Source organism: Trichomycterus rosablanca, chromosome 3 (genome assembly GCF_030014385.1).
Source record: "Trichomycterus rosablanca isolate fTriRos1 chromosome 3, fTriRos1.hap1, whole genome shotgun sequence".
In the NCBI taxonomy this organism is placed as follows: Eukaryota; Metazoa; Chordata; class Actinopteri; order Siluriformes; family Trichomycteridae; genus Trichomycterus; species Trichomycterus rosablanca.
Genome location: NC_085990.1, coordinates 31,661,819 through 31,683,041, shown reverse-complemented (window position 1 = coordinate 31,683,041; position 21,223 = coordinate 31,661,819). Strand labels below are relative to the sequence as shown.

The following is a 21,223-nucleotide window of genomic DNA, read 5'->3' as shown; positions in this document are numbered from 1 at the left end:
CAGCGGTTTTCCAGGACAGGTTCCACTCGGAACAGGCTTCGCCAGGGTCGACCAAAGAAGTTGAGTCCACGTGTTCGGCGTCATATCCAGAGGTTGGCTTTAAAAAATAGACACATGAGTGCTGCCAGCATTGCTGCAGAGGTTGAAGATGTGGGAGGTCAGCCTGTCAGTGCTCAGACCATACGCCGCACACTGCATCAACTCGGTCTGCATGGTCGTCATCCCAGAAGGAAGCTGACGCACAAGAAAGCCCACAAACAGTTTGCTGAAGACAAGCAGTCCAAGAACATGGATTACTGGAATGCCCTGTGGTCTGATGAGACCAAGATAAACTTGTTTGGCTCAGATAGTGTCCAGCATGTGTGGCGGCGCCCTGGTGAGAAGTACCAAGACAACTGTATCTTGCCTACAGTCAAGCATGGTGGTGGTAGCATCATGGTCTTGGGCTGCATGAGTGTTGCTGGCACTGGGGAGCTGCAGTTCATTGAGGGAAACATGAATTCCAACATGTACTGTGACATTCTGAAACAGAGCATGATCCCCTCCCTTCGAAAACTGGGCCTCATGGCAGTTTTCCAACAGGATAACGACCCCAAACACAACCTCCAAGATGACACCTGCCTTGCTGAGGAAGCTGAAGGTAAAGGTGATGGACTAAACCCAATTGAGCACCTGTGGCGCATCCTCAAGTGGAAGGTGGAGGAGTTCAAGGTGTCTAACATCCACCAGCTCCGTGATGTCATCATGGAGGAGTGGAAGAGGATTCCAGTAGCAACCTGTGCAGCTCTGGTGAATTCCATGCCCAGGAGGGTTAAGGCAGTGCTGGATAATAATGGTGGTCACACAAAATATTGACACTTTGGGCACAATTTGGACATGTTCACTGTGGGGTGTACTCACTTATGTTGCCAGCTATTTAGAAATTAATGGCTGTGTGTTGAGTTATTTTCAGAAGACAGTAAATCTACACTGCTATACAAGTTGTACACTGACTACTCTAAGTTATATCCAAGTTTTATTTCTATAGTGTTTTCCCATGAAAAGATATAATAAAATATTTGCAGAAATGTGAGGGGTGTACTCACTTTTGTGATACACTGTAAATAGGCCATTGCCCTTTTCGCTTTGCAGATATAATAGCCTTTACTCTTTTGCAATAGCTTTCCACAAGATTACGGAGTGTGTGTGCATCTGTGAGGTCTGGCACTGATGCTGGAAGACAAGGCCTTTTGACAATACATGTTATCGGTATGGCCAATGGAGTTTATTATTTATCATAACATTATTTCCAAAACATATCATTTGATATTTGATATAATTTATTTTATACATCTATTGGCTATGGAAACACATGAACTCAAAAATAATAGAAGTGTCCACAGTTTTGACCATGTAGTTTTAAAGGTAAGCAAAAAGGGCCAAAAAACAAACATGATATATTGATGTGTTAATAACCATTCTTCAGGATGGTAAACACAAATAACAAATAAATTACTCATTTAGCATCACTCAGTATTTTATCTGTTATGAATGTACTGTAACTGCTGTATTAAATGTTAAGTTAACATTATCTGCATCATCTACGTATCAATACGTATCCACAACATACGTATTTATGTACCTGTGGAGAGAAGGATCAGCAGATAGACAGACAGACAGACTTATTTACTCCCAAGGGAAAATATGGGTGCTACACTGGCAAACATCAGTGACAACATGTACCCATTTTTTAAAAATAATGCACATATTCACACATTTCTACAGTGAAATGGACATGGTGCAAAAAGAAAGTGTATAAAAAATTGCAGCGGCAGAAGTATAGTAAAGAGCGGAGGAGTGTAGGGTCACTTAAATGTAAGTGTGGCATTGAAACACAAAATCTGAAAGCCATTTTGGTTTATTGCATAGATTTTTGTATTATATTCACCCTGTTGAAAGACAGAGAAAGATAATTACACAGAGTATGAGATTAAGACTGTTGTAAAACCCATTGTATGCAATGCAGTTCAGCCTGTGTAATTTACAACAAATGAAACAGACCTGTAGGGAAAGACCCACTGCTGGCAAAGTGGACTGGATTTTGATTGTTTCTGGAAAAAACACAAGTCAGTCTATTTTCCTGTTGCATGGTGTTTATCATTACTCATGGTATCAGGGCCCAGGAGCCATGCACTGGTTTTCAACAGTGACAGGCATCGGTTGGTCAACAAAGTCAGTCAACAAGGTTAATTTGATTTAAGTGCTGAAAAACTGATTAGGTCTATTATGCCAGCCCACCACCACTGAGATCCGGGTTCCAATCTCAGCGATGCTATAGGCTGGCCGGGTGTCTGCACAGACATGATTAGCTATGTCTGGGGGATGAAAAAGCTGAAGCCATGTGTCCTGCCTTAAGTCAGTGTTTCCTGGTTTAAACTGACCTCCTCCAATCAAATAAAATAAAAACAAATTGGGTAGGTAACATCTCAGTAGTTTATATAACTTTAAACAGCTTGCTAGAGTGTAGTGAAAAAGTATCACTCTGTTCTTGAGCAGGGACGCCTCATCCGTGCTGTAATTACACCCTCTGCTGGCAGTCAAGGCAAGCACAAAAAGTGGTTAATCATGGATGGCAAACACATTTTAAAAATTAGGATATGGAAAATTTAATAGTGTGTTTGTAATAATTGTAATTATACTTCCAGTGCACATTTTCACTTAAAAATGCACACAATATCCTTTGGATTAGTAATTATAATTGTTAACAAATATATAAAAAATATGTTTATGCTTTTGTGGATCAGATATGTTGGCAATTACAACTGAGACATCTGTAATAAAAAGTAATCTTTATACAGCATTGTGGCCCATGTATCTTGATAAAATTGTCTTTAATGTTCTATGGTTATAAGACTTGTAATCCATTATAACTTGACATAATGGATTTGAAAAGTTATTTTAATAATCCTCTATAAATTATTAAGTCAATATTAGCTAGATCATTAAAAAAAAATCTTTTTTAGAGAACTCCATTAAGTTATTTATGCTCCATGTTTGGGATTGTTGTCTTTTCTAAAACAGACATTGAATATTAGCAAATAGCAATTAAATTTACCTCTAGTATGTTACAGGAGATTGCTCCATTCATTTCGATGTTCATTTGATTGTACACACAGCCCTTCAAAAATGAGGACCTGAATCAGTACTAATGATTTTTTATTATACACCCTAGACAGGATGCCAATCCATCGCAGACCAACCAAAATCACCTTTCTATGTAGACGCCCAACCAGCCATTATCACATCTAGAGTGGTTAGGGGCCAGTGTAATTTACTGTTGTGCCACCTGCATTGATTGCAGGTAGTGTTGTTCCTTTTGTTTTTAGGTTGTCCTATAGCTCTTCTCAAGTGACTAATGGTTTGTTTTTTACCTTCTTAACATTGGTCTTATAGATGAAAAATCCTGTGTGGTGCACCTGTCTAGAAATAATCTGGCTCCATTACCTTTACACTTGCATATTATGGATATTTATTTTTATGTGACCTAATGTATAAAAACGTTTTTATTCTAATAGATTGTTTTCTTACTAAACTACTGTTTTTTTGTATTCACAAGTACAGCACTGGAAGAGATTTTGTCCAATTTTAAGTGGACATATGCACTGTAGCTATATTAAAGTGTATACGTGTGTATTTTGTTATTTCTACTTAACTAAAAATAAAGTGGTAGTTTTAAACTTTAGGTACTTTTTAAACTTAGACAAGCATTCCTACTTTTAGTTTAATAACAATAGAATATGTGGATTTCTGCCAATACTGGTTGGTAGGAAAATACCATACAAAGTACATAAAGTACAGGTGAACAAAAGTTACAACACATTATCTCAAAAAAGAGAAAAGAAAGAGTAAAATTAATATATGTGGCTACAAATAAATCTAAACTATAACAGTCATACATATTACTGTATATCAGTTACTCTCACCTCCTCTCCGCTGGCCACAGAAGGTAAAACGAGGAAAGCTAGGTAAGCAAAAGGGCTCATCATGATGTAAAACAAAATCTCCATTAAGGAAAAGATCCACAGATGCATACAGCTCATTGATGGATTGCCCTGTACATGACATATGACCAAACTGATCACTAATAGCTGCAGAAAAATGCAGAACTGATGAAATATTGTGTATATATATGTGGACTCACTGAGCTGCACAAATATTTTAAGTGTAGTTGGCTGAGTGAGTAGGTTAGAACAGGAGCTGAAGGAGAGTCCTATATCCTGCATAGGGTCTGAAATACAATCAGAATACATAAAAGTTTGCTCAGGATTATTTGCTCTATGTCCCAACCCTCACAAACAGCAAATAATCCTGGGCAGAAACATGTGAAATTTGTAAGTCTGGTAGCAGGCTGGCTAAGCTGGCTGAAACTTCTCAGAGTCTCTTCATGCATCAGCGGCTGTTTATTTTTAAAAGGTCAAACATTTAAAATTTAAATGATTTGTATTTATTAATATGTACTTGCTAACTAAGCACTATTAGGTAATCTGGTTCATTCATTGATTGTTATGACTGTTGTTAAAAGTCTTAATAGCTTATAATATTAGTCTATATTATCAACATGACCAACATGACCTGGTGGTTTGGTGAGGCGACAGTGCTATCCACTAAGCCACCGTACAGAACATGTCTAACAGATTTCTAAAATAATAAATTATATCATTGTATTTGTTTTATTTATGGTTAATAATACAACTTACAATTTAAATTTTAATCATACAAAAAAACAGAAGCTGCAGCATTTTTACCTGAGGCTTATATATAAAATCTGAAGGGCAGCCAGCTAGCAGCAGACTGAATTATTAAGTTCATTATAGTTTGTTAATGCACATATTTCCCTAACAGTTACATAAAGCTATATTTTTTCATGTAAAATATCACAGATCTCACCGCAGCTCTTGTATATTACTTTGATCTTGTTGGTGTTGCAAACAGTGTGGACGGGCCAGTAGTCCTGTGTGTCTGTAAAAGGTAGCATCAGCAACATGCCCAAAATCCTCGCAATCCAGTCTAATCTCATACTTACAAAGAACTCTTTATAAATTGAGCCCCGAGTTTTACTGACTTCTTTTCTAACTGAACAGGAAATGGTACAAACTGAAGTAACATGCACAACTTCCTATTTTGTATCTATATGGTAATGAACACCAGGTACAGTTTTACTTCTTTATTTACATCAAAACCTGATTAGCTGACTGGTCACAATTATCTTTCATTGGTAAATGACCCTTATAACTGCTGTAGTGGTTTTTGCATTTCTATATCTGTAATGAAAAATATGCAAACCATTTATTATTATTTTTAATTTAATTATACATAAGGTTGGTTTATGGTGCCACCAAAACAGCAGCCCGTGCTTAAGTTATGTTTCAGTTTTTGGGCACTGACAACCCCATACCTGTTTAAAATCATACCAGTTTAGTTTTTTTTAATTATTTAACCTCATTACTAGTCCTAAATTGGCCTGTCCCAAATTTTTTTTAATATGTTGCAAGCTTGAAATGCAGGAATGGACATTAGCTCACTACTGCTGAAATCTGGGGGTCTGGGGTTCAAACCTCAGTGGTTCTATAGGCTGGTCGGGCTAATATCCAAGGGTTGCGAAAAGAGCTGATCCATTGGGAAGTGCTTTGCTCTTACTGCCGGTCCCAAGCCTTGATAAAATAATGAGGGTTGCATCAGGAAGGGCATATGGCATCAAAACTGTGCCAAGTCTGGTATGTGGACTAGATTCACTGTGGCGATCCCTAAACATAAGAGTGCGAGTGCTTACTTTTATGATGACAATTGCCACATCTACAAAGCATTGAATAATGTAAATCAAATTCTATGGACTCTATACCAGGTCTCAAGTCTTTTAAAACCTTATGTGTATACCAGCCTTGCTTCTAGTTATTCTAAATGGTCTCAGACCATCACAACCCATTTCAGGATAAATCAGGTAGTAATAGAGAATGAAATAAATCGGCACAGCAGTCTAATCTGCCAGCCAATCACCACTGAGATTACAAGTTTAAATCTCAGCTGTGCTTTCAACCTGGCAGGGCACCCAACAGGTGCAACTGACCATGACTGAGGAAGTCAACATGTTCCTCATTGGTGCTGGAAAAGCGACCTCCTGGCAGGTGCAATGAACAAGATGGTGCACCACAACAACAAGTACAGTGTATCACAAAAGTGAGTACACCCCTCACATTTCTGCAGATATTTGAGTATATCTTTTCATGGGACAACACTGACAAAATGACACTTTGACACAATGAAAAGTAGTCTGTGTGCAGCTTATATAACAGTGTAAATTTATTCTTCCCTCAAAATAACTCAATATACAGCCATTAATGTCTAAACCACCGGCAACAAAAGTGAGTACACCCCTAAGAGACTACACCCCTAAATGTCCAAATTGAGCACTGCTTGTCATTTTCCCTCCAAAATGTCATGTGACTTGTTAGTGTTACTAGGTCTCAGGTGTGCATAGGGAGCAGGTGTGTTCAATTTAGTAGTACAGCTCTCACACTCTCTCATACTGGTCACTGAAAGTTCCAACATGGCACCTCATGGCAAAGAACTCTCTGAGGATCTTAAAAGACGAATTGTTGCGCTACATGAAGATGGCCAACACCCTGAAACTGAGCTGCAGCACAGTGGCCAAGATCATCCAGCGTTTTAAAAGAGCAGGGTCCACTCAGAACAGACCTCGCGTTGGTCGTCCAAAGAAGCTGAGTGCACGTGCTCAGCGTCACATCCAACTGCTGTCTTTGAAAGATAGGCGCAGGAGTGCTGTCAGCATTGCTGCAGAGATTGAAAAGGTGGGGGGTCAGCCTGTCAGTGCTCAGACCATACGCCGCACACTACATCAAATTGGTCTGCATGGCTGTCACCCCAGAAGGAAGCCTCTTCTGAAGTCTCTACACAAGAAAGCCCGCAAACAGTTTGCTGAAGACATGTCAACAAAGGACATGGATTACTGGAACCATGTCCTATGGTCTGATGAGACCAAGATTAATTTGTTTGGTTCAGATGGTCTCAAGCATGTGTGGCGGCAATCAGGTGAGGAGTACAAAGATAAGTGTGTCATGCCTACAGTCAAGCATGGTGGTGGGAATGCCATGGTCTGGGGCTGCATGAGTGCAGCAGGTGTTGGGGAGTTACATTTCATTGAGGGACACATGAACTCCAATATGTACTGTGAAATACTGAAGCAGAGCATGATCCCCTCCCTCCGGAAACTGGGTCGCAGGGCAGTGTTCCAGCATGATAATGACCCCAAACACACCTCTAAGACAACCACTGCTTTATTGAAGAGGCTGAGGGTAAAGGTGATGGACTGGCCAAGCATGTCTCCAGACCTAAACCCAATAGAACATCTTTGGGGCATCCTCAAGCGGAAGGTGGAGGAGCGCAAAGTCTCGAATATCCGCCAGCTCCGTGATGTCGTCATGGAGGAGTGGAAAAGCATTCCAGTGGCAACCTGTGAAGCTCTGGTGAACTCCATGCCCAGGAGAGTTAAGGCAGTTCTGGGAAATAATGGTGGCCACACAAAATATTGACACTTCAGGAACTTTCACTAAGGGGTGTACTCACTTTTGTTGCCGGTGGATTAGACATTAATGGCTGTATATTGAGTTATTTTGAGGGAAGAATAAATTTACACTGTTATATAAGCTGCACACAGACTACTTTTCATTGTGTCAAAGTGTCATTTTGTCAGTGTTGTCCCATAAAAAGATATACTTAAATATCTGCAGAAATGTGAGGGGTGTACTCACTTTTGTGATACACTGTACATCAACAGCAACCTGATTGTGTGCCGAGGCCATACCCAAACGACCCACAAAATGACTGTCTATATAGAGTTCCTAAATGATGAGCCTCTTCTTTCTAATACAAAATCTGAAAATAAAGAGTATTTTACTGTTGCTTGAATTATACAAACAGAATCCATACATGCCATGTAGAAGAGAGGGTGGTGAACAGATAGCAGGTTCCTAAAAGAATCAGCCCAGCTGGAATTCATTTAAAATAGATTGATATCTTATTTAGTCATGATACCACATATCCTAAAAAGGTTTTTAGGGCATTCGGGAATGAAACAACTCAAAAACAATCACATATATTCCACTATATCAGTGGTCCTTTTATTTACATCAAACACAAATTAAGCGACATTTGATAAAATATAGCACAGTTCAACTATGATCATTAAAAAAAATTGTGCCATAATAACAGTCCTTACTGTGAGCACTGTTAAAATATACACAAATCTTTTTACACACAGGTTCATTACATCTCCAGTTGTTCTAAACTTCATTATTGCCCTGACAGTGGATATGGGCCGTTTTTTAAAATTATTAGTTTTTTTATTACTATAATGTATTTTAAATAAATTAGCTGAAATAAAATGGAAACTAAGTAACTGGATGTTGTTTTACAGTTGGTACTCAAAAGCCATTGTTGTGTATGTCTTATAGGCAAGAGTCCTCTTCCCACCCAAGGATCATATATCACACGGACACTTGGTGATAATAAGCAGAGAAAAACTGGAACTGCCATATTCTGTACACTGTGAACACAGACCAGGGTGCTCATAAAACCAGCTGCTGGCTGCATTGTGTGCTGGTACAGCACCTATGTGACTCTCCTGACCACTGTAGTAAAACAAAACACAAAAAGAAACCAGAAGACAGACTGATGTGCTGTGAAATGCCTGGGCACCCCGTGAGCACAGCTGTTCTTACATTTTGTAGTAATTTTTTCTTCATTACGTACATGAAAATAAAAGTGAAAAACCTGGAATATGAACCAAAAGTAGATAAGTGTCAGATAACAGACTGTATACACACTTTAGGCTACAACAGGAATAATAGTATGGTTGTAGAGTGGGTGTCACATAGCAACACAGGTTTTGGGGGCCTTAGTTCAATTCTTGCCTCCATTCAGTGTCTGTAAGGTATTCTTCCTGTCTCTGCACAGGCTAGTCACCTCCTTAAAACACGAGTAGGTGGATTGACTATTTTAACAGCCTGTAGGTGCAAGCGAGTACATGAATGTGTGTTGCCCTGCAAGGCATCAATCCATGTCTATGGTGTAACCATTGCCCCCATGTTAGGTATCATCAGCTTCTGGAGACCCTTACCATAATAACGCATCTGAAAAAAAAAACATCGTATTAAAGTCTGACCACAGATCAGGTTTTCCTCACCAGTGAGGATGACAGGCAGAAATATGGGCTAAATTATGTAGGCATCATATACAGTATATAGTGGAGTCTACAATGACGTTAGAAGACGCCCTGGAACTACAGGTAGGTAAGAAAATAGAATTTGATTCATTTCACGACAGATGTACAGGATTTGCACATTTAAAGTAATTTTACTATTTATTACCCAGCAGCTCTAACTGTATTACTTAAAAAAAAAAAAACTGTTTACATTTAATTTATGAATTCATTTATTTTATAAGACTAAGAAAGTATCTACAAGCTGAAAGTTACACAGAATTAATCCAAAAATCACATTACATGCAAGCTGACTAATTATACTAATGCATACATCAATGTATAAAATCATATCAAAGGTATTCCAAGCCTTGAAATGACCTCTTGCTTACTAGATGGCATATATGCTTTTTTATTAAACTAATCTAATTTTTTTTTTAGATTATAGTGTATTGTTTGTTAAACCTATATTCACTGCAATAGCGTATCCACTGCCACCACCTTTGCTGAGGCAGTAAGGTGTGGTAGTTTACAGTAATTAATTAATGAATGCCCACAGTATTAAACCAAGCAAATACATAATTGTGACTTTATTAAACACAACGAAAACAATGATTGAATTTGGCTTAAGCTGATGTGTTAAACTGGGTTAAGAGAATAACCACTTTTAACCTAAAATGTAAACAGTAATCATTCTAAGCTGGCATTAGCACGTTCAGAGTGGCACAGTTAAAATACACACGTTATTTCGACACTACAGCTTTTAATGAATGTATGCCCTTTTCACTAATTTAATTATTATGGGTGACCTAGGGTTGCCAACTTTCACACCCTGGGCTGGCAGGTTGGCAGAAGGCATAGGGTGGGGGTTGCTTTGGCGGGTGTTTACACCTATTAAAAATATTACAGGTCTTACACCGTCATAGGAACATTATCAAAATGTTTAATATAGGCTGTTTAACATATATTATTTTCGCTCTTTATAATAATAAATCAGAACCATATTTTAGGAAAAACAACATGCATGAAGAACATCATGTAACATTTTTTCTCAATAGTGCAAACTATTGCAAATTTCACTTAAAAAAAAATAGACCTGGTATTATAAAAAATGCTGAACATTTCTATAACACTTTTTCATAAATACTTGTTTTTTTTTGTGTCGTCTTGTTTAGTTTATGTATTACAGTGGGCACTGTTATATACAGTATAATAAACTCAACTGTGTGGCATCTTTTGCTGGCATGTTACTTTTTTGTATTATATTTTATTTATATTTCATATCACATGTACACTGTCAATTTGATATTTTCTTCCACAAAGTAATTTTAGTTAACCAAACTAGATTTCTTCTTAGAGTAATTTTGCTGTAGTTCAGCTTCTTCCAGTGTGGAAGTCTCAGTCTAATCTGCAGCATTTCTCTCCAATTGATAAAAATACGGAATAAAGCGCGTCCAGTATCGGTTAAATACGGAACACCAAGTTTAGTTTCCAAATAAGGACGATTCCGTATTTTACGGGACGGTTGGCAACCCTAGGGCGACCTATTGTATACCACTGACCTAAATGTTAACATTACAAAAATAAAGAAGTACAAGCTCCACTGGACATATAACACCTAGCCAGTTTATATTCTTTAATAACAACTTTACTCATTCAATGTCCTAAATACAAACGTTTAATCTGCTAAATTCATAGAAAATATTTGATATAGAAATAGTTAAAATACAAACAAAGATAAACAGCGAGGATTTTAAAATAATGAGACCAAGCAATATAACCCTCAACAGGCCTCGACACGGCGTCTCACGTGAACTCGTCAATTCATGATAATCCACTCATAGAAAAAGCTTACAAAAACAATGTCTGCTACATTGTTGTTTTCACAAATGCACTGAAGTTAAATGTACCTCCAATTTTAATGGTGCAGTAGTACCAACTTTACTATTACTTCTCCACCTCAAACTGTCTCAGCTAAGTGTGTCCCCCGCCACCTGTCAGTGGATCACCAGCTTTCTGACAGACCGGACACAACAGGTGAGGCTGGGGGATATCACCTCTACCATAAGAACAGTCAGCACTGGTGCACCACAGGGCTGTGTCCTCTCTCCACTGCTATTGTCTCTCTACACTAATGACTGTACCTCTACAGACCCAACAGTGAAACTAAAGTTTGCAGACGACACTACGATCGGCAGGAGATTGATCGGCTGGTGCTCTGGTGCAGTCAGAACAACCTAGAGCTAAACACACTAAAGACTGTAGAGATGACAGTGGATTTTAAAAGGAAACCTTCGACACTGCTCCCCATCACCATATTCAACAGCACTGTGTCTACCGTGGAGACCTTCAGGTTCTTGGGAACTACTATTTCCAATGACCTAAAGTGGGAGGCCAACACCAACTCCATCCTCAAAAAGACCCAGCAAAGGATGTACTTTATGCATCAACTGAGGAAACACGGTCTGCCACAGGAGCTGTTGAAACAGTTCTACACCGCAGTCATTTAATCTGTCCTGTGCACATCCATCACAGTGTGGTTCAGTTCAGCCACAAAACAGGACAGATGCAGATTGCAAAGAGTGGTGGATAGAGCGGCAAACATCATCGGTGCTCCTTTGCCCACCCTCCAGGATTTATACAAAACAAGGATCAGAAACCGGGCAGAAAAAATTATTACAGACTTCTCACACCCTGGACACGAACTTTTTAACCTCCTACCCTCTGGCAGGTGCTACAGAGCCCTGCACACAAAATCAAACATACACTAACAGTTTTTTTCCAAATGCCATCAAACTCATTAATAACTAAAACTGAACTGCTGTTTACTGTTGTTTACATGCCACACTGCACTTTATACATGTTGATAATACTGTAACTGCATCTTACCTTACTTTACTATTTATCTTATGCTATTTTTATATTTTCTGTACATATGCAAATTCTGCTGAACATGTAAATTTGTACATTGTCTACATTTAGTCTTGTGTGTATATTGCATTGTTTGTAAATTGTAGGGAGCTAACAACAGCCGGAAACAAATTCCTTATGTGTGTAAACATACTTGGAGAATAAAGCTGATTCTGATTCTGATTTGTTTATCAAGTGAGATCATCTGCAGCTGCATCACTGTCTGGTTTGGGAATTGCACTATATCTAGACTCTCCAACAAAAAAGATCATCAGGGTTTCTTTTCCATTTCTCACAGACATCTACAACAAACACTGCATCTGCAAAACAGCATTCATCACACCCATAACATGGACTTTTCACTCTCCTGCCATCTGGTAGCATTTGGCCCTTCATTGCTAGACATTTTTCCACAAGCTATCAGACTCCTTAACTCACACACATACACATTCTTATACACACACTCTCTTACATATACACACACAAGCTCACACTCACTCACACTCTCACACAAGCACTCATTCATGCACACTCCTACACTCACTCATGCATTCACTTATGCACACGATCATGCATGCTCACACACTGAAGCACACACACACACTGAAGCACACACACACACACACACACACACACACTGCTCCCCAGACTCTGACAGCTATAAAATCACATTCAACTACTCTATTATTACTTTCATCCTTGCACAGTATTGCATTTTGCACATTTTTTCATTTTTGCACAATGTTCTTCGATGTCACAACCTTGACATTCAATCAGTACCATGTACTGGGCAACACCACACTTGTCTTAGGTCCTGTCCTCTCACTTTTTAGGTTAGAATGTGCCTTGTATTTATTGTACTGTTTTTATCTGCACTGTGTATATTGTCTTGTTTGCACTTGTGTTCTGTGAACTTGAGTTATTAAATAACTTGTAGATCTGTGATGTAATCCTGACATGTTAAAATATATTTACGTTTGGTCTCTTTGATGTATTGCTACTAAACATTACTAACTTCTGACAATGAAGATAGCAAAGATGTAACTGGACTGGCAGGTGATGTGTCTAGGCTACATCAAAATGGACTAAATTAGTGCTATGATAGGTGATGTTTGTTTAGTGCCCTTGTTTTTTTTGTAACTCTGATGTACCACATAATTAGAATTCTACAAGCAAGATTAAGATTTAAGATTCAAGATTTATTGGTCACATACACTGTTATATACAGTATACAACCTGCAATTAAATTTAAATTCTGGCCCAACTTCTTAGACAATGTAAGAAGTTAAAAGTAGAAAAATTTAACTTAAATAAAACAAAACTAATCAAGTAATGTTAGTGTGCAAATCATTTTGCATATGTGTAATGGAATGTAAACGTGCGTTGTCTTACAGCGTAGAAGTTTCAGTTTGGCAAGGTTGGTGTGGTGGGCATCTTTGTATTGAGAAGGCTGATGGCCTGAGGTAAGAAGCTCCTCCTGCATCTCTCAGACTGCGAAAGTGCTTGCGTGATTGCACAAGGCTAAACAGAAGGTTCTCTGATGATTTTTATTGTTTGATGATATTATGATATATGTAGATTACATGCCAAGAAGGGAGAGCAGTTCAGGAGATGCACTCTGTTAAGTGCACAACGGCAAATCTGCAGTGCTTTGCATTCCTGAACAGAACAGAACCATACCCCACTGAGTTGCACTGCATCAGTAAACTTTCTGTGATCAAGGTATAGAATGTTTACAGGATGTATTTCTGTAGGACACACATAAATCTACTTTATCAGCAGATTATACCACTTACATTTAATTAGTACTATTTTAATTGTATGTGATTCATGCACTGAATTGAAAATCAGTATGAGAATCATTTCATATTGTTAGTGCTAATTGCTTATACACTACTGATTAGTTTAAAAATGTTGAAGCATTTTATTAACACTGGGAAGCCAAGAATGCAATAACCAAAAAAGAAAAACCCTTAAAATACTGACAGGCACAACTCCTCTGTTGAAATGCAGGATGTTTTTCCACATCAGTCTTTGAATCACCAATGTCCTTCATTTGTCCTTCAGTCTGGATGAAAGCTTTCCTACACATGACAATTCCCCTCTTTTACATTTTGTTTCATCCTCTAGAGGATTTTTTGTAGATATTAGACTTGTACAATTACGCTAAACGAACATGGTTTAGAGTAACAGGATTTTTATCTTTCTGCTGTTTTGCTGACCCTGTCTTTACATCTGCACTGTCTCTCTCCCTCTCTCACACTCTCATTATCTGTTCCACTCTGTTTTTTCTCCAGCTTTTATTCTGTCTGTCTGCCTATCTGAAGGACCTTCTTACACTTTCTTATTTTTTCCTTATTTAACTAATCTCTTATTTACCTTTAAATTTAAAATATTACAGTAGTACACTGATATCACTGGGCACCGTGTATTGTTGAAGGATGTGTTGTAGGTATCTGCCATTCCATTTACTCTTACAGCCTTTTGCATCAACTGCGCTGTGGTGTTTTATTAAGGAAAGAGAATTTGGTTAATAAATTAAAACAGAATATATGTTAAGGTGTTATGGTACTGGTAACATTACTATATGTGCCTGCTCTAAGACAGTGATAATATCAAACATTCCTCCCTTTAAACTTGGTAACAGTTTTAGAAAGGAAATCAGCTTGAAAAGCAAATGTAAGTTAAAAACTGTAGACAATATTCACACCCCTTTGAAATAGTTACTTTTTTGTCTAACAGTTTGAAATCAAAACTCACAAAAATATCTTTCCTCAGCTTAATTTACAAGTTTTGTCTTACAGCATTCAAGTAATAAGACAACAGCAAACTTCTAAAAAAACTAATAAAAAAAAACTAGAATAACAGGGTTGGAAAAGTGACCAGTCCCCTGATTTAGGATGTTGTAGCCGGACTTAAATGTTTTCCTTCCACCCTATCCCACAGCCCATAAATATAAAGAACATGGAAGATTGTTGTAACATATAGTACACAACCAGTACTTGCCAGAAAATCCTCCAGCTTATTTAATGTTGCTGTAGGCTTCTTGGCAGCCTCCCAGACCATTCTTCCTGTCTTCTGATTAATTTTGGAGGGATGTCCAGGTCTTAGTAATGTCACTGTTGTTCCATATTTTATTCACTTGTTGATGACTGTCTTCACTGGTTTCCATGGTATTTTTTCGTACCCTTCTTCTGACTGATACTGATTTTAACAATAGGATCACTTTGATGCTTTATAAGCTCTTTGTGGATTGCTGTAAGATGCAACTAAGTAAATGCCAGGGAAATCCTACTAGAATAGCTAAACTTTATATGGGGTTTAATCAGAATTACTTTAATTGTTGGCAGCTGTCACTGACTACTATGTTACATGAGTTATATGGGGTTTAATCAGAATTACTTTAATTGTTGGCAGCTGTCACTGACTACTATGTTACATGAGTTTAAATGTGACTGGTTTATTCAGAACACAGCCAAATCCTCAATTATAAGAGGGTGTGCACTCTCATGGAACAATATTATTATTATTTGAATTTACAAAATGTACAAATTCTGCAATTGCATTTGGGAAAAATTGTTATTCAATCTAGATGTTCCATAAAATGACTTTCAGATGGAAGCAGAGAGAAAAGATTATCCTTCAGAATCCTTCTGGCTCTGTTTTAAGCGGCAAGTTCTGAAGATGTCCTCCAGTGTGGACAGGGCCCTCCAGTTATATATTTGGGCAGTGTGAATGACCCTCAGAAGAGCTTTTTTGTCTGACACTGTGCAGTTGGCATACCATGCTTTGATACATTATGTCAGTATGCTCTCCATAGAGCAGTGATAGAAGGCTGCCAAAAGCTCCACAGCCAGTGTTTGTTTCTGAGTGTTCTCAGAGAATAGATTTGCTGTTGAGCTTTTTTTTTTTTTTTATCAGAGCAGGGGTGTTTGTGGTCCAGATGTTTTCTTTGATGTGGATCCCCAAAACTTAAAGCTGGAAGCCCTCTCCACTTCTTCACCTTTGATGTTTAAGGGTTAGATGCCCTCACAATGTCTCCTAAAATCTGTAATAAGTTAATATGTTTTTTTATATTCAGTGACAGTTTGTTCAATAAACACCACCAGATTTAATCTCTGTAGGCCATCTCATCCCCATTTTAGATCAAGCCTGTCACTGTTGCATCATCTGCAAATTTATTTATCGCATTTGAATGGTATGTTGTGAAGCAGTCCTTTGTGTAGAGAGAATAAAGAAGGGAACACATCCTTGTGGTGTTCTGGTGCTGAGGGTCAAGCTTTAAGTGAAGTGGGGGTCGAGTTTGACCTTTTGTAGGTGGTTGGAAAGGAACTTTTGATTCACACGCACAGGGAATTTCTGAGACAAAGTTAGGTGACCAGCCTGCTGGGATGATGGTGTTAAATACAAAGCTGTAGTCAATAAAAAGCATCCTGGCATATGTCATTTGCTGTTCCAGATATGGAGAGCCATTGCAATTGCATCCTCTGTGGATCTCTTTGCTATGTAGGCATAGTGATTTTGGTCCAGAGTAAGAAGGAGGATGGCTTTAAAACATTTAAGGATGGCTTTAAAACATTAAGGATGGTTTTAAAACATTTTAAGACCAGTCTTTCAAAGCATTTTTAATTTTAGGGGTAAATGCTACCCACTGGCCTATAATCATTTAGACAGCAGATGTTAGCCTGTTTAGGCACTGGAATTAAGGTGGCTGACTTCAGACAAGCAGAAACAGTAGCTACTTTCAACATTGGAAATTTTACTAAACACCTCTGCCAGCTGGTGGACGTAGTCTCTAAACACACTTCCTGGGATCCCATCAGGCTCTGCAGCCTTTTTGACATTCACAGATCTTAGGATTCATCACATTGATAGCTGGTGTGGGTGTAGCAGCCATGTCCATCCCTTGTGCCTTAAATCGGGCAAAGAAACAGTTTAGATCCTCTGTCTTTAAGTTGCTGTTACTTGGCTGTGGATCTTTGTTGTTCCAGAGGTTTGTAATGTGCTGGATGCCACATATGCGTGGAATCCCAGATTGTAAAATGTTCCTCAATCATACCTTCATGTTGTGTCTTGCAGTGCTGTACAGTTCTCTCTTTTAGATGGTTCTGGACTTCTTTTGTCATCCATAGTTTTCTTTTTGGGAAAAATGTGTCAGTTGATAGTGACATTGTCAAGTTCTGATGTAAAACAGAACTGTTTCAGTGTCCACATCCTGATCATAGAACAGGTCCCAGGTGGTACATTGGAAGCAGTCCTGTAACAGTGAAGACGCTCCATCAGGCCAAGTTTTAATAGTTCTGAAGGTGGGTTTCAGTGTTTTGGATCTAGGGCAGTGAAAAGTGATCAGATTGTCTAAGGTGTATAAGAAATGAGGCTTTGTATACTTTAGAGATGTTGGAGTGTGTTCTTTCCTCTTGTCACATAAATCACATGTTGAAGTAATTTTGGCAGCACAGACTTTAGGTTGGTGCGGTTAAAATCGCCAACAATGATAAAAACCTCATCTGGGTGGTCATTCTGTTGTTTGTTTACCTGGCTATAAGTATCGGTTCAATACCATTTGTTTTCCAAATGTGATGTCCAACAAGCTTGTGGTGAGGTGTCCAAACACTTCTGGCCATATAGACCATCTATAAATTCTGAGAGGGCAAATTTCAAATTTATTTATATATACATTTTTTAAAAGGTTTTGTCTGGTCAACAAAAAAGGTGGGACTGTAAAACATTTACCACTTTCTCACAACACTTAAAGGACATTTCCTTGCCCTTTATGCACTGAAATTTCTCCAGATTCCTTGAATTGTTTAATAATATTATGCACTGTAGTGGGAAAAATATGTAAATTCCTTCGTTTAAAGAATTGATATATATTAACAAATAAAATGAAATTAACCAGACAAAACATTAAATATCTTTGGTTTATGCTAACACAGCAGGTTTTTCTTATTTGTATTTTCCATTGTGCCCCATCTTTTTCTAATTCTGGGTTGTACATGTTTTTAACACCCCACTTTTGTCTTTTTTCTGTCTTTCTTTGTCCCTTTGCCTATCCATCTCTCCTTTTGTGTTGCTATACCTTTCTCTGTCTGAGTCTTTCTGTCTCGCCATCGCACTTTTATCTTCTACCTTTCTTTCTCAGTCTTTCTCAGAGGTAATTCCAGGCCAACCTCTCTCTCATTCGCTTGATGCTGCAGCAGGGGGAAAACTCCTCCACTGACACAAGAGGTGCCTTTCTTCATTTGGTCCAATTCCTTCATATTAATGAGATATGGCTGGGTTTTCGACAGCTCCAAGCCTTGTCTGCTGCGTCAACCACTCCTGGAATCCCCTCCCTTACCCTACCGCTCCCCTCACTCTCTCTCTTTCTCTTTCTCACTCTTTATCTCACTGTCCTGCAACTACTTGAATGAGTCATCGATGGAAACTGAGGCAATTCCATAACTGGTAGGTAGAGTATACTACGCACAGCCACAGCTTATTTAAATGGGGTTTCCTTATACAATCACCTATTTTCTATCTAAATAACAATTCTATATATAAACATTTCTATATATGTAACAAAAATCACGCCTCAACTTTAAATCTGCTTACCAGGATTACACAGTCTGTACTTAAGATTTTTCAATGACCAAACCTTTCTATTAGCACCAATTTATAGAAGAATGTAAAAAAACCAAAAAACAAAACAAAAAACACGAGCCAGACATGCTGTCATTGACAATGATCGCCGGAAGAGGTCGCAAGCAATAAACTGATGCACTAGTCTATAAAGCAGCGTGAAATTTTCTCTCACCAGAAATCATTCCACACCATAATCATAAACCACAAACATTTCACCAGCACACCGCATTGTTCTCTCAGAGGTGATATGATTTAAACCACACAACGTGCTTTCCACGGGACACTTCGTCCTAATTGTGATGGGAAGTGTTGCCAGAAATGGTTGAAATCCTTTCTAAGATCTTTGTGTGTAAGAATGCTCTGTTAGAACAATTCTGTTAGAACTTGTACCTTGACCCATTCATTCATTCATTCAAACTGTGGTGCAAGAACAACTAGTGACTGAAGCTCATCTAAGTGGTTCACCAGATGTCCCCATAATGCAGGAGAAAAAGTTCTAATAACTAATAGTATAATTTAATACATTCTTATTTGAATTAAAATCACTATGCTAAAAGTACTATGATATTCAGGCAATAAACAACATCCGTACATTACACATACTTTTTTAAATTTAGAGACTATGACGTCTTACATCTTAACTTTGACATAGACAGCATTGTTAACATTATCAAGCATAAAGTAAATGGATGCAATATGATATCTTAAAGTTTAGACAGACGGTTGCCTATTATTATACAACATAAATCTTAAACTTCTCTGTGTGAGCCAATATGTCAAAATAAAATGTATTCAAAAGCACATAAACTCTAAAAAATAAAACACTGGGTCAACCAAAAAAAAAAAACATAAATAAGGCAACGTTTTGCATTAGTCTTTTTGAGTTATGCCAGTTGCTCACAGAATTACGTTGATCCAACAAAATATTGTAAGTTTGGTGGATTAGCTTTTCATAATTTAGTAAAAAGCTATTTTAAATAACATGAACTTAATAACTGTCAACATGAACAGATATTTTTAAGTTGAATGAATATTAAAGAAATCAAGCTAGACAACTTATATCGAAAGTCACAAAAACCAAGAGGAACATCTAAAATGCTGCAAGAATTCTCTCATTCTCTCTCTCTCTCTCTCTCTCTCTCTCTCTCTCTCTCTCTCTATATATATATATATATATATATATATAATGTATGTGTACATGTACATATACACATACATTATATATACACATTACATATATATATATGTGTGTGTGTGTGTGTGTGTGTATATATATATACAGTGTATCACAAAAGTGAGTACACCCCTCACATTTCTGCAGATATTTTATTATATCTTTTCATGGGACAACACTATAGAAACAAAACTTGGATATAACTTAGAGTAGTCAGTGTACAACTTGTATAGCAGTGTAGATTTACTGTCTTCTGAAAATAACTCAACACACAGCCATTAATGTCTAAATGGCTGGCAACATAAGTGAGTACACCCCACAGTGAACATGTCCAAATTGTGCCCAAAGTGTCAATATTTTGTGTGACCACCATTATTATCCAGCACTGCCTTAACCCTCCTGGGCATGAAATTCACCAGAGCTGCACAGGTTGCTACTGGAATCCTTTTCCACTCCTCCATGATGACATCACGGAGCTGGTGGATGTTAGACACCTTGAACTCCTCCACCTTCCACTTGAGGATGCGCCACAGGTGCTCAATTGGGTTTAGTCCATCACCTTTACCTTCAGCTTCCTCAGCAAGGCAGTTGTCATCTTGGAGGTTGTGTTTGGGGTCGTTATCCTGTTGAAAAACTGCCATGAGGCCCAGTTTTTGAAGGGAGGGGATCATGCTCTGTTTCAGAATGTCACAGTACATGTTGGAATTCATGTTTCCCTCAATGAACTGCAGCTCCCCAGTGCCAGCAACACTCATGCAGCCCAAGACCATGATGCTACCACCACCATGCTTGACTGTAGGCAAGATACAGTTGTCTTGGTACTTCTCACCAGGGCGCCGCCACACATGCTGGACACCATCTGAGCCAAACAAGTTTATCTTGGTCTCGTCAGACCACAGGGCATTCCAGTAATCCATGTTCTTGGACTGCTTGTTTTCAGCAAACTGTTTGCGGGCTTTCTTGTGCGTCAGCTTCCTTCTGGGATGACGACCATGCAGACCGAGTTGATGCAGTGTGCGGCGTATGGTCTGAGCACTGACAGGCTGACCTCCCACGTCTTCAACCTCTGCAGCAATGCTGGCAGCACTCATGTGTCTATTTTTTAAAGCCAACCTCTGGATATGACGCCGAACACGTGGACTCAACTTCTTTGGTCGACCCTGGCGAAGCCTGTTCCGAGTGGAACCTGTCCTGGAAAACCGCTGTATGACCTTGGCCACCATGCTGTAGCTCAGTTTCAGGGTGTTAGCAATCTTCTTATA

General features: G+C 38.4%; 1 protein-coding gene across 1 annotated transcript; it reads right to left on the bottom strand.

The window, feature by feature from the left end:
- Positions 1–1,844: 1,844 nt before the first annotated feature.
- ly86 (lymphocyte antigen 86) lies at positions 1,845–5,056 on the bottom strand. The gene is made up of 5 exons (XM_062992290.1): positions 4,927–5,056; positions 4,181–4,267; positions 3,963–4,091; positions 2,041–2,090; positions 1,845–1,928 (listed from the first exon to the last, which is right to left on the bottom strand). The coding sequence occupies exons 1-5, from the start codon at positions 5,054–5,056 to the stop codon at positions 1,845–1,847; spliced, it is 480 nt and encodes a 159-aa protein (XP_062848360.1).
- Positions 5,057–21,223: the final 16,167 nt, after the last annotated feature.

What these genes read in the sequence shown, in the direction of transcription:
- ly86 (XM_062992290.1), bottom strand. Translation starts at nt 5,056, where the DNA reads ATGAGATTAGACTGGATTGCGAGGATTTTGGGCATGTTGCTGATGCTA. An exon ending in AGTAATATACAAGAGCTGCG is followed by an intron (nt 4,268 to 4,926) that starts GTGAGATCTGTG and finishes ATTGTATTTCAG; the next exon opens with ACCCTATGCAGGATATAGGA. An exon ending in CAGTGGGTCTTTCCCTACAG is followed by an intron (nt 1,929 to 2,040) that starts GTCTGTTTCATT and finishes GTCTTTCAACAG; the next exon opens with GGTGAATATAATACAAAAAT.